The sequence below is a fragment of the Molothrus ater genome, chromosome 7 (genome assembly GCF_012460135.2).
Source record: "Molothrus ater isolate BHLD 08-10-18 breed brown headed cowbird chromosome 7, BPBGC_Mater_1.1, whole genome shotgun sequence".
In the NCBI taxonomy this organism is placed as follows: Eukaryota; Metazoa; Chordata; class Aves; order Passeriformes; family Icteridae; genus Molothrus; species Molothrus ater.
The window spans coordinates 36,126,352-36,140,595 of NC_050484.2; the positions used below are offsets into that span (position 1 = coordinate 36,126,352).

At 44.6% G+C, this 14,244-nt stretch overlaps 1 protein-coding gene across 3 annotated transcripts in view; it reads left to right on the plus strand.

The window, feature by feature from the left end:
- The window catches only part of MBD5 (methyl-CpG binding domain protein 5), a 127,611-nt gene that overhangs the window by 87,850 nt on the left and 25,517 nt on the right, over window positions 1-14,244 (plus strand). For all 3 annotated transcript variants that reach the window (XM_036386466.1, XM_036386464.1, XM_036386467.1), the window contains 3 exons: window positions 3,950-4,052; window positions 4,413-4,593; window positions 6,747-8,837. In XM_036386466.1, coding sequence (XP_036242359.1) covers window positions 3,950-4,052; window positions 4,413-4,593; window positions 6,747-8,837 — 2,375 coding nt within the window. The remainder of the gene's footprint in view (window positions 1-3,949; window positions 4,053-4,412; window positions 4,594-6,746; window positions 8,838-14,244) is intronic.

Sequence of the window (14,244 nt, forward strand, 5' to 3'; positions counted from 1 at the left end):
TTTATGCCTGTGAAGGTTCTGTGTTCACTATCACTGACATTCTCCAGCTTTTATGGATCCCTCACGTTTCTCATGTGGGAAAAAACCCAAGAACATAAACCCAAATCCAAAGTTTTAGTTACTTTATTTGTTTATTTTCTTAGCTTATTGGATTTTTTTTTTTTGCTTTGCCCTGGAATGGTCACAAAGAAATGCATGGAAATTGCTATGAAATAAATGTGTTCAGACAAAGAGAGCCTAAATTAAATGTTATTGGAAAAAAGATCAAAGTTAGCTTTATAAAATGTGGGGACATTGGGTTTGCATCACACAAATTTGTGATTATCACTCAGTTATTTGCTTAAATTTCTTCCACTGTTCTGTGATTAAAATAACCACTCCTCCCAACATTTTGTGTTTTACCAATCCAAAAGTCTTTAATGAGCCAGAGCACACTCCAGTTTTACACTGAGCTACCATGAAGGATCAGCTGCACTGCAGGATTTCTTGTTCCTGTTCTCCATGAGCAGAATCAACCCCAGCCCATGGCAGTGACACCCAAGGCACAGAGAAACCTCCCTGCCCTTGTATTTCTCATTACAGCTCTAATTCCCTGGGCCTCTGCCTCTCTCACAGGTCAATGGGAAAGGAAAAGTTGTGGATTAGGGGCTTTTTTCCCCAATAATCTCTATATCCAGACATCAGGAAAATAATGCTGTGATACTTTTGTGTACCTGGTGACCCCACTCAGCTTTTGAATTTGATTTTCCACAGCCCTCAAAAGTTTTACACCACAGCTTTGGGGAAGCTCATGTTATTCCTGCCCTCTTCCCAAGTTTTCCAATGAACTTTGGTATTCCTTGGTGAATTTTCTGGTAGTTTTATGTACCTGATGATCCCACTCAGCTTTTGAACTTCATTTCCCCCAGCCCTAACAAGTTTTACCCAACAGCATTAATGAGGTTCATTCCTGCCCTCTTCCCAAGTTTTCCAATGTATTTTTTCTTCTTTGAATTCCATGATTTTGTGGCATTTTCTTACAATTTTCTGAATAGTGAATTTTCTGGTAGTTTTATGTACCTGATGACCGCACTCAGCTTTTGAATTTGATTTTCCACAGCCCTCAAAAGTTTTACACAACAGCTTTGGGAAGCTCATGTTATTCCTGCCCTCTTCCCAAGTTTTCCAATGAATTTTTTTATTCCTTGGTGAATTTTCTGGTAGTTTATGTACCTGATGACCCCACTCAGCTTTTAAACTTAATTTTCCACAGCCCTAACAAGTTGTACACAACAGCATTAATGAAGCTCTTTACTGCCCTCTTCCCAAGTTTTCCAATGTATTATTTTCTTCTTTGAATTCCATGATTTTGTGGCATTTTCTTACAATTTTCTGAATAGTGAATTTTTTGGTAGTTCATGTACCTAATGACCCCACTCAGCTTTTGAATTTCACTTTCTACAACCCTAAAAAGTTTTCTACAACAGCTTTGGGGAAGCCCACATTGTTCCTGCCCTCTTCCCAAGTTTTCCAATGTATTTTTTTCAATGTATTTTTCTTTGAATTCCATTATTTTATGGCAGCTTCTTACAATTTTCTGAACAGTGAATTATTTGGTAGTTTATGTACCTGCTGACTCCACTCAGTTTTGAATTTGGTTTTCCACAGCCCTAAAAAGTTTTACACAGCAGCGTTAATGAAGCTCTTTACTGCCCTCTTCCCAAGTTTTCCAATGTAATTTTTTATTCCTTGGTGCATTTTCTGGTCACTTTCTCAGAGTTTCTGATGAGTAAAACTACTTTGCACTCGTGTGTGGTGCAAGGGCCAGAGCAGGAGGTGTTGGTTGGAAAGGTGGAAGTGCAATAATCCAATCTCCTGCCTGCCATGGAGCATCCCCAGGGCTCTGAGGGCAGCTGAATCCTCCAGGATTGAGTTTCCACAAGCTCCTCTCTGCCCTGCCAGCGTGCACAGCCTTCCTGGAGGCAAGGAAAGGTCAAACAATATTGACTCCACAGCTATCCCAGGGAAAAATTAGTGGATATATTAAGATCTGACATGATTCAAGTGGAATAGATGATCCCAGCTGAATAAAGACTCTCTGTTTGTGCCTCCTTGGAAAGCACAGATGCTTTCCTGTCAGCTGTCAGCAGTTGCTTTGGATTAAATCAAGATTAAATCCATTCATTAACTGGTTTTCATTACCTGGTAGAAGCACTGAGCTGACTCTCAGGACTTTTCTTGGCACAACAGAGCTGCTAAGTGGGGCCTAAATCATCCCTGCAAGTGTCCAGGGCCAGGTTGGATGGGGCTTGGAGCAGCCTGGGATGGTGGGAGGTGATTCCAGGGCTGGAACCAGCTGAGCTTCAGCTCCTTCCCAACCCAGAGCAGCCTGGAATGCCATGATTTTGTGGCAGTTTCTTACAAAGCCAGCTGTGGGTTATCCTTTGTGTTACACAAGTGTTAATAACTTTGTGCACACTCAAGAGACTTTGCAGTTACAGCTGTGCCCAGGATCAAGGCAGAAGCGGGGGAAAAAATGGCCCTTTTTTAAATTTAGTTGGGTTTTGGGGTGAAATAGCCCTGCCTGTGTGTGCAGTAGGAGTGCTGGATCCCACAGATTCAGTGGATTGACCTTCCTTCCCACTCCCTGATGGCCAGCACACTCCTTTTCACTCCAGCATCTCCTGGAGCCTGCACTGGCTGGCTGTGCCCAGGCCAACAGCACACCAAGGTTATTTCAAATCACTTTTTTTCTAAAAATACCCCAGGAAAAGTAGCCTTTTTTAGCCAATGCAAATAAAACAGCATCCTCGCTGCAGAGCATATTCCCAGAATGCCTTTTAACAGGAGGTTTTAAGGATTACAGGAAGTGTCTGGAGAGATTTTGGTTGTAGATGGGATGGTCCAGAGCCAATGTCAGTGTGGGATTCTCCCTAGGGAAGCTGTTACAGCCTCCAGTGTGGAGTTTGGGCTCAGCATGATCAGGACAGGTGGGAGCATCCAAAGGGATCAGCCAGGATCCTGCTGTAGTGAAAAGAAATAAAAGCAAAGAGTAGTTTCCCTCCTGCTCCCCAAGGATTTCAGACAGGGAAGGTTGGACTCCTGACCAGTCACCAGACCTGGACCTTTATTTTTAGATTGCTCTTTCATCTTCCTCACCCTCCAAACTGTCACTGCTACACAGATTCAACCTGAGCACTTCTCCCAAAAATAACTATTTCAGGGCATGCCTGGCAAAGAAATGACTTATTAAAACTGTCAGCAGGACTTGAAATGTCACTTGCAGATGTTGCTTTAGATGTGACTCGTGCAGGATGAGGTGTTTATGGGTTGGATTCTAAGCACCAAAGTTCGTCACAGCTTGGAATTTTGAGTCAGGAGTGTTTTTGTGATCCAAACTATTCCACTTGAGCTGTTTTTGTTTGAATTAGGGCTATTTACAGCTGCCATTAATAACCAGTGTTTTATTCAGGATAAACAGTTCAGCTGGCCCAGCAATAAAGAGCAATCTGCAAGTTAGAGGCTGGGGACACGAGAAGGTTTTTTTCATATTATGAATTAGTGATTTTGCCATAACAGAGTTCCCAGTGCCCTATTTTGGGAAGTGGAGATAATGATTTTCTGGTGGGAGTTGGAGAAATCCAAGTGCAGTTTGTCAGGAGCTGTCTGGCCTGGCTCCTTGGTGTAATATTTCTTAATTTCAGTGAGAAGGTCAAAATTTTAGCTGAATGAAACCAAACATTGTGCATCAAAGAGACCCAGCTGCAACAGTTTTGTTTCCTTTAAAATATGTTTGGGGTTTTTTGGGTTTTTTTTTGGTTGTTGTAAGTATTATCTCTATTCTTGAATAAAAGCAAGAAGTACTATGAGAAAAAAAATACGAAATGTGATTTTACCCACTGTCCTTGAGAGCAGATACAAGCCCTGACCTATACACGAGTCTATATTCATAATTTCTGTTCCTTTGCAGTCCCAGTGGGTCTTTATTATCCTGCTTGGAGCAGGTGAAGACTTACTTGCTGACTGATGGAACGTGCAAGTGTGGCCTAGAATGTCCTCTCGTTCTTCCCAAGGTAAAGCACAGCATCGTTTTGGGTCTAGGTGCAATCGTATTTATCAGCTGCCCATGCTGGTGACTCAAACTCTGTTCAGATGAGCTCTAAAATAAATGGTGTCCACCCAAAGTTAGACCTTAAAATATAAAATTCAGCTCCCCTCTGCCTTAGCCCCTCTTGCAGAGGATCTGACTCAGTTATTATAAATATTTTCATTTTTTATTTGTTGTCTCCAAACATCCTGTCAAGGAATCCCTCGGGCAGTATAGGAGCAGAGGAGAATTCCTCTATACTCCTTATAAAATTCCTAATTTATGTGAATTTGGTGACTTTGCTGCCTGTAGTCATTCTTTTAAACACTGGAATTTTCACTGCCAGGTCTTTAATTTTGATCCTGGAGCTGCTGTGAAGCAGAGAACTGCTGAAGATGTTAAAGCGGACGAAGATGTCACCAAACTATGCATTCACAAAAGGAAAATTATTGCTGTGGCTACACTTCACAAAAGCATGGAAGCACCACATCCTTCACTGGTTCTAACTAGTCCTGGTGGTGGAACAAGTGAGTAAAAATGAAATCATGTCATAATCTGATTTTTATACACATAATTACTGTGCAAAACCACCCCCAAAGTCTGACCACAAGTGCAGAAATAAGCAGATTGGAGGAATAAATAAAGGGAGTAGGCAGAGATGGAGGTAGATAGAAAATGAGTCTAAAAGCAGGTCAGCCCAGACTAAGAGCATGATTTTCTTGGAAAAGATATCAGATTGTTCTAGACAAAGAAAATACATTAGCTCTCATCTTTTGGAACTGTAGTAATATGTCTGATATTCTGTCACATGGGAAATTAGAGGAGCAGAATAAAGTGATTATGAAGGGATTAGGATGTGGCTAAGGACTTGGCTAAATGGGAAATTGTATTGTAAAGGAGAATAGACAGCAAGAGGAGATCTCCACTGTCATTTCTCAAGGATTATTTTTGGCCACCAACCTGGATTAGCATTTTAATTATCCCCATCAACTAAAAAAGTGAGGAAATTTGTTGGTGGCTGAAGTTGACAGGTACTCTCCAAACAAAGGTTGTAAAACCAGGCGGGTTCCCTGAGACCTGGGGTGAAAGCAAAGTTAGCACCGAAACAGCTCCAAACCCAGAAATTCACCCAAAATTAGGGACTTTGTAAGGATCACAGGAACAGCTTCTGAAGAGAATTACAGACCCCAGTGTGCAGGACAAAGGAGAGAAGGGCCTGAGTTTATATTTTTGTACTCTGGGGTTGCAGCTCCTGGGAAAAGGCCTGAGCTCTCTGCACCCCTCGTTGCTGTGAGAGCACCTGGCCAACTGATCTTCCTGAAAAAATGCAAGGCAACCAAGAAATAATAAATTTTAGAGAAGTGCCAATGCTAAGAGACCCATGCTGTTCATAGTACTTATGTGCCCCTGCCTTTTCACATTGAAATTTAGGATTTAAAACTTTTCTTGAATTTTTTTTTTCAGGGTAATTTTGGTTTTAAGTAACAGTGGAATTCCCCAAGTTTCTGTGCATTTCCCTGCTTAATTTTTTCAATGAGTAGCAGTTAAATTACATTCCTGTTTTCAAAAAATCAGGAAAATTAAGGGGGTAATTTATACATTTCTGTGCTCTTACTTTCTCTGTCAGTCAGAATTTTGTGCATAAGCAAAGAAGAAAATTCCCCAATAAATCCCTCTGAAAGCAAAACTTTTGCACATTTATATGTGACCATTTGCTTCTTTCCAGCACTCAAGGTGAGGCCTCTCATAATTATTTTATTTTGCAGTTCAGCCTTTAGTTTTTTCCCCTAAATGAGACTTTGGTTGTATTTTGGGACAGGGGAAATGTTTGTTTCTCTCTCGTTGGAGCAAATAGGATGAAGGCAGGATTGTCAGTGCTGTCTGACCAGGCTGAAGGAAAGATGAGTAGAGGAGGCACCTCTTGGTTCATTTAAACACAGAATTTTTAGCTCCCAATTCCAGTTGAATTTTGCACATCCAGAGGCTGCATGCCAAGCACTGCAAGCTGAATTGCAAATTCCCAGAGCTGTAAAACTGGCAGAAAGTGCCCCAGACTTGGAGCTGCTTGTGCTTCTAGTCTGGAAGTAAAACATTGGGGAAAAAATCTTCTTAAATAAAGATGGAAGGTGGTCTTGTGTTTGTTGGAAGGTGTAGCCTCAAAAGCAGGATTTCCAGGGAATTTTTCCATCATGTGCAAACATCCCCAGGGCTTTTATCCTGAAAACAAACAGAAAGCATTCAGGATGCCTCATCAGGGACAGCATTTGGGGCAGGGCCTTTTTTGTGGGAATTGAGTCTCAATCCTGGATGGGCTTTGTTCCTCCTGTCCTCAATAGATGGTGCCAGAGGCTCCTTTTCCCTGCCACAGCCATCCCGCTCCTCCTGCCAGAGGGGGGATGCTGGAGATGCAGGAGGCTGCAGGGGGTGCTTGGAAAAGGCAAAAGGCAAGGAACAAGGTTCCAAATGGTCCATGTTTCTATGGGATATGGAATTACAGCTGTGTAGCTGGGGACAGGCACCGTTCCAGCTTGGTGATTGAGGGTTTATTTCTGCTGAAGCAAAAGTTTAGCCAAAATCTCCCTGAGCTTTTGGGAATGTTTTCACCCTCAGCAGCTTTGCCCTGAAACGTGGGACACTGGATTTGCAACCAGTGGTAACTGTTGCGTGTTTCCCATGCCAGGTGCAACGCCAGTAGTTCCCACCCGAGCAGCAACTCCAAGGTCGATGAGGAATAAATCACATGAAGGAATTACAAATTCTGTGATGCCGGAATGTAAGACTCCTTTCAAGTTGATGATGGGGGCATCTAATGCCATGGGTAGGCTTTATGTGCAAGAAATGGCTGGAAGCCAGCAAGCAGAGCTCCATCCTGCCTATCCCAGGCAGAGATTGGGGAGCAATGAACTGGGGCAGAAGTCTCCGTACCGCGGCAGTCACGGGGGGATGCCCAGCCCGGCGTCCTCGGGGTCGCAGATCTACGGGGACGGCTCCATCTCGCCCAGGACCGACCCTCTCGGGAGCCCCGACGTCTTCACGAGGAACAATCCCAGTTTTCATGGAGCGCCCAACTCCAGTCCTATCCACATGACCAGGACGCCTCTGTCCCCGCCGTCAGTCATGCTCCACGGCTCTCCCATACAGTCATCCTGTGCAATGGCTGGAAGGACTAATATACCTCTTTCCCCCACTCTGACCACCAAGAGCCCAGTCATGAAAAAACCCCTGTGTAACTTTTCGGCTGGTATGGAAATACCACGAGCAATGTTCCACCATAAACCCCCCCAAGGCCCACCCCTGCCTCCTCCACCGCCTTCTTGTGCTCTTCAGAAAAAGCCATTAACATCCGAGAAGGATCCGCTTGGCATACTGGACCCCATTCCCAGCAAACCGCCGAACCAGAACCCCGTGATCATGAACCCCACCACCTTCCACTCGAGTGTCCACTCTCAGGTACCCGTGATGAATGTAAGCATGCCCCCCGCCGTGGTGCCCCTGCCCAGCAACCTGCCCCTGCCCACCGTCAAACCCGCCCACATCAACCATGGCGCTCACGTCCAAAGGGTTCAGCACTCGGCTTCGACGTCCCTGTCGCCCTCGCCGGTGACGTCCCCCGTTCACGCCATGGCGCCCGGCATCGCAAGGATCGAGGCTTCTCCCCAAAGATCGCGCTCTTCTTCCACCTCGTCCGATCACGGAAACTTCCTGCTGCCTCCCGTGGGGTCGTCCTGTAGCGGTATCAAAGTCCCTCCCAGGTCCCCGAGGTCAACCATAGGGTCGCCGAGGCCATCCATGCCATCCAGCCCTTCCACCAAGCACGACGGACTCAGTCAGTACAAGGACATCCCCAACCCGTTAATTGCTGGAATGAGTAACGTGTTAAATCCTCCCAACAATGCAGTTTTTCCCGCTGCATCGGCCGGAAGCGGTTCCTTGAAGAGTCAGCCTGGTTTGCTGGGAATGCCTTTAAATCAGATCTTGAACCAGCACAACGCTGCCTCTTTTCCAGCAAGCAGTTTACTCTCAGCAGCAGCCAAAGCACAGCTAGCAAATCAAAATAAACTTGCTGGTAACAACAATAACAGCAGTAGCAATTCTGGACCTGTTGCCAGCGGCGGCAGCACCGAAGGACACAGCACTTTAAATCCCATGTTCCCTCCTGCTGCCAACGTGCTCCTCCCCACCACGGAAGGGCAGAGCGGCCGGGCAGCACTGAGAGATAAATTGATGTCTCAGCAAAAGGATCCTCTGAGGAAAAGGAAGCAGCCCACCACCACGGTGCTGAGCTTGCTGAGACAGTCTCAGCTGGACAGCTCTGGCCTTCCCAAAGCTGGGTCCGATTTGATAAGAAAGCCAAGTCAAAGCTCCTTCCCCATCAGCTCCATGTCACAGCTCCTGCAGTCCATGAGTTGTCAGAGCTCCCACGGGAGCAGCAATAGTTCCTCGGGCTGCGGGGGCTCCAGCAGCGCCCTGCCCTGCCCCGGCGCCCAGCTGCACCTGGCGGAGCCCGCGCTGCCCCCGGGGCTGCCCTGCCCCAACCCCAATCCTAACCCCAGCTTCGGGCCCGGCGCTGGTGCTCCCCCCTCCAACCACCTGGCGGGGCTCCTCAACCAGATGCAGGCCGGCGGGAGCTGCGGGATGCTCCCCCAGGCGGGAATGGCCTTAGGGAACTCCTTACATCCCAGCCCGGCCCAGGCCAGGCTCCAGGCACCCTCCACGCCAGGGATCCCCAACAGCATCGGGAGCAGCTGCAATCAGAGCAGTCCTGAAGCAGGTACGTGGCTGTGCCCGGGGATTGTCACAGATTTCCGTCCTTGGGAATCGCTGATGGCTGGTTTTGAATGTTGGTCTGGGTTTGAACAGGCAGGTGTCTGCTAAGGAAGGCAGAGCCTCCCCTGAAATGGAAAATGTAATCCTCCTCTCTCTGAATTATTGTAATTTCTGAGATTAAGGAGCTCCCAGGCAAGATATGGGAATAGGAATAACTGTTCTTAAATAGGAAAATTAAAAATACAAATGCAATCGTACAAACAAAAAAAAACCAACAAACCCCTGCCAGAGTCAGAGCAGTCCCTGTCCCCCTGTGTGTCAGGGGGTGGCACAGCCCCATCCCATGGGGGCTCAGCCCTCCTGCAGTGCCAGCTGTGGCTCTGCTGGAGCAGGGATCCTGCACAAGGGGGGAGTTTTCCTCTGCAGCTCCAGGGCTGCTGGAGATGGGCCTGGGCTCCCTCTGGCAATGCAGGGCAGCAGGAAGCTGCTCCTCTGGCAATGCAGGGCAGCAGGAAGCTGCTCCTCTGGCCATGCAGGGCAGCAGGAAGCTGCTCCTCTGGGAATGCAGGGCAGCAGAAGCTGCTCCTCTGGGAATGCAGGGCAGCAGAAGCTGCTCCTCTGGGAATGCAGGGCAGCAGGAAGCTGCTCCTCTGGGAATGCAGTGGGCAGAGGCTGCTGTGCTGTCCCAAACCTCAGATTGTACCCAGGTAGGAATGCTTGGCTCCTCCCCTGGGCAGAGCATCTCCCCATGGGATGATGGAATTTTATCAGCCATGCAGGGAAACTCAGTGGCCATGGACAGAAGATAATTAATAATTAATGGCCCATGAACAGAAGATAATTAATAATTAATGGCCCATGAACAGCAGAGATCTCCTGGAGGGAGGATTGGCTGTGGAAGAGATAAAGAAAAACTGCCCCATGAACAGAGGATAACTGCCCCACCTCTGACAGATGGAAATAGAATACACACATATCTTACAACCCAGGACATTATTCCTTGTTAAACTTCAGTTTATCCTGGTGAAAAGTGCACCTGGTTCATGCTGAAAGCCACAAACTCGAAAATAAAACAGAAAGGAAAAAAAAAATAGTGGTAAACTAAAACTTATCTTCCTTTTTCTGGACAAAACCATCTTGGCCTGCTTCCTGTGTCAGCTCTTCCTTCTGCTAACTTCCACACGCTCTCCATGAATACAATCCATTCACTTCTGGACATTCCCACACCTCTTTTGTCACTTCTCCAGATAAATTGGAGGGTTTTTGCAGCCTGCCCTGCTCCAAGCCCAGAAGGTTGTGGCTCACCTAGCAGTGCACGTCCAGGTGATCCATGAGCTCTTTCCTGCTGGAATTAAAGAGGTGGTGTCAGAGACTGGAGCAGATCCTGGGAGCACCAAAATGTACAAAATCAACCTTTTCAGGGCCAGCAGGAGGGAATGCCAAGCCTGTGTTTGCTTTTATTGAGGTAATTTTACTAAGGTGGTAATTAAATGCTTGAGTGAACATTTGGAGGAGTGTAGGGAGAGATTTCCTGGTTTGTTCATCAGGGAAGATTTGGAGAGGAAATGGGTTTGCTGCTGTTATCATCTCTGGGGGTTTAGAGGGAAGAAGGAATCAGCTCAAAAATGTGAATTTTATCGAATGTTACTGGTTGAACAAAGTATTAGAACACGGTAGTGGTGTAAATTTCTGAAGGGCAATGAAAACCCAGGTCTCACCAAAGTGTTCAAGTAGCCTCTCATTAACCTAAGCAGCAACCCGCTCTGCATTCCTCAGCTTCCTCCTTTAAAATGGAATGGAATTCTAGAAAAGCTGAATTATAGTCAAATAATGTTCCAGTATTTCTCTGGTTGTGGTTCCTGATGACTTTTAAGGGTTTCTCCCCATCCCTGTGATGAAAAAGTTTCATTTTTTCTTGCCTGGAGTGGTCACAACAAGCAGCTCTCAGTCCGTGTGTGGCTCTTCTGCCTTGTCCTGCTGGCACAGGGGCATTTCCTGCTGCAGCTTCTGAGACTTTGCACAGAACAATGGGCTGGGATGGCCCTGGGAATTCCCTTCCCTGTCCCACTGAGCACAGAACACAACCCTGGGGCAGGAGCCCCTTGGCTGCCACCTTGGCTGGGCTTTGCACCACTCCCAAAGGCTCCCGTGGTGCTCCTGTGTCCATCACAGCCTGCGCTTGTGACCCCACTCAGATCCAGGCTGAACTTCCCCCCAAAAATACAAATACAACAGAACAAATGGGTCAAAGCCTGAAGGAAGGCTCCAGCATCATCCCTGTAGCACCAGGAACTGGGCCATGACCCACCCTGGGCACTCCTCCTGCCGTTCCCCCTCTCTGGGAATGTCTCACAGGGGATGGAGCCACAGAATTCCAAAGCCTCAATGACACTTTTTTCCCTTATCTGGAGATAAAAGATAATTCTGTGTGGGCAGAGGCTGGAAAACTGGGAGCTGTTCCATTCTCTGCTGCTGAAGTTGCTCCTTTAGTTTGGTGCTTGCAGGATACGCAGCCTGCATTCAATTATTTATTGAACATCTGTGGGGAAAACAGTAAAGGTAAAAAGGCTGAGATACGTTCCTTACACTTTATTACAACATTAGTCTCATTACATGCTTAAAACAATTAAAAAATAACAGCAGCTCATGTCTTACCAACAACAACCCAAGATTTCTTTGTTACAAAACATTTTTAAAACTTTCTAGCCAATAGCATATTACTAAAACTTACAGATAGTTATTCTAGCCAATATTATTATAATATATATTATATAATTATTATATAATATTATTCTAACCAATCACTATGAACACACATAACTTATTTCAAACAATACTGACTTACATATTTTCTATTAACAATACACAATGCTCCATTATTAAACTTAAAACCTTCTACTATCTTACTAAACATATTTTTACAGTTTTAAAATCTAATTTAACCAAACCTAAAACTATTATTTCATCTCCTTACTTACTGTACTATTGTAACTTTTCTACTTTGAAGCTTTACAACTACCACTAACTAGAAATTCTTTGCTCTATTTTTAAAACCTACTTTCACAACTTTCTGAAAATCTTTCTGCCTTTACTATTTCCCCCCCAAATATTTCTGATAAAGCCTGGAGAATGTTGTCTTCTCTAAGGAGGTTGTGTTATTTTTGTGTTATTCCCTAAAACTCTGCAGAAACCTTCACTGAGCCTCTTAGTGAGCCCTCCCAGCAGCACAGAGCTCAGGGCTGAGCTTTAATCCAGAGAGGGGAATTCTCTTGGATTTCCAGGAGAATGGGAATGTTCTTTCCACGAGACTCACGTGAAATGTTGAGTGGTTTGTGGTATAATTATAATTTTTTTTTGTTAAATAAAAGTGAGTTGCCAGTCTGCATCCAGCTCTGTAACAAAACTGGAGGAGGAATATTGGGATTTCTGCTCTGTCAGTTTTGGGGCTGGAGCTTCCCAACTTCCCCGCACACTGAATTTCCCAGAGCAGTTCAGCAGAAGAAGATGTCCAAAGGAACCTCCCATGTTCATATTTCAGTTTGTGGCTTGTTTTTTTTTCCCCTTTGTTTTGAGGTATTTTAATTGCTAAATCTCTTTTCTGTGTCTGTGCCAGCAATTCAGAACAGCTCCTCCTCAGAAATAGCTCCTGAGAGAAAAAACCCTGTGAATCCCCACAATTAGCTGCTTATTGCCCAAGCTTTTAATTATATTTCAACCACATGGACCAAGTTCTGGTATTCCAGCTCTTGTTTTCTTCTGCCACAGATAATATCTTTAATTCCCAGGTAATTTTCAGGGTGTGTGTGGTGGATTTTGTTATTTTTTTGTAGGATGGAGCTGCATCACTGGGTGATGGATTTGATTGTAGGGTTTTATTTATTTCCCTTTTTCTTGTGGTTCATGGGGTAGGAAATCTGTGTTTGAATGTTGAACATTCAACATCCAAATCCTGCTAAGAAAGCAACCATAAATACCCATAAATATCCATATCCATAAATATCCATGTCCAGAAATAATGGGATGGATGGAAATGAGTGAAAAGATTTGGGAATAGAAGCTCTGAGAAGGGAAATTAAGGGAACCTCAATAACCACAGCAATTAAAGATATCAGTGGTGTCAAATATTAATATTATAATATAGGAGAAACTCTGGGTCTAGAAGTTCAGAAGTTAACAAGAAACTGGCAGATTTGGCAAAAAAAAGGCTGAATTTCCTTCCCTGAAATGGGAATTTTTCCTGGTGAGATGCACAGAATAGAAATAGTAAAATATAATTAAACAGGGAGGAGCACAACACCAATTACTGCGGGTGGGGAGAGGAATTTGTTTTAACACAGCCAAGAAAATTGGGAATGGATGACGGTGCTGGAAAACAAAACCCCCCAAAGAAGGGATTGGGAGGCTCTGATTTAATCACCTCAGTGCAAACTGTTGGAAACACAAATCAAACCAAACAAGTCTGGATTTGCTCCCCAGAATTGCTTTCTATAACCTAGAATTGCAAAATCAGAAGAACTTTTGGACTTCAGGGTCAGAAAGGTATCTGACAACTTTTTGGGACTTAATGTGTCTGAGAAAAAATTTCTTACTAAACTGGAATGACCCCTAGACAGGATGGCAAGAACCTTCTCTTCTAATGATAAAGCAAATTTAAATATCCCATTATTTGGGGTTTATAGAAACATCCAGAGGCTCTTTGCTCTCCTGGGGAAAGATTATAAGGATACTTAAATGTATTGCTTAAATTAAAAAATTAACTTAAATTTACACTAAAGTTGCTTCTTTTTCCCACTCTTATTTCTAAATAATAACTTATTTACCCTTGTTATTATTTTGGGGAGAGGAAAGTGATTTTTTTTCTCTTCAGGTAAGAACTGTGAAGAATAAGGAAAATGTTCAGTGCTTGATTGGGGTTTTCTGGTGTTATTTTAGCTCTTAAAATTTGAATTTGCCAACAATTGACAGTCTTTCAGTTACCTTGTTGGTGTTTTAACTGCCATGCAATTTTCTAGGATTTTATATTGATAAAAGTCAGGGAGTGTGTAAAAAATAATAACAAATTAATGTAGAAAGATGAGTCTTATTAAAGATATTATTACAGAGAAAACCTGAATTCATTCCCTGGGATTTCCCACACATATTTAGCTGAAAATGGAACCAGTGGGCAGCTCCAGCTTTTGCTGGAGGGAGGAGTGGGGATTATTGGAGGAAATAATGCTTTTTATTGAATTTTTAACTTCCCAAATGCACAGTGGAGAGCTTTCCTTCATTTGCAGTGCATCTGCCACAGCTGTGAGTGGGAAAATCCTGAGTTCCTGCTCCTGCACTCATGTGCTGTTTTCTTGACTCTTTTCTACTCAAACACTGCTCTGCTGGCAGCTGAGCACATCCCAACGCTTTCCTCCAAGTAA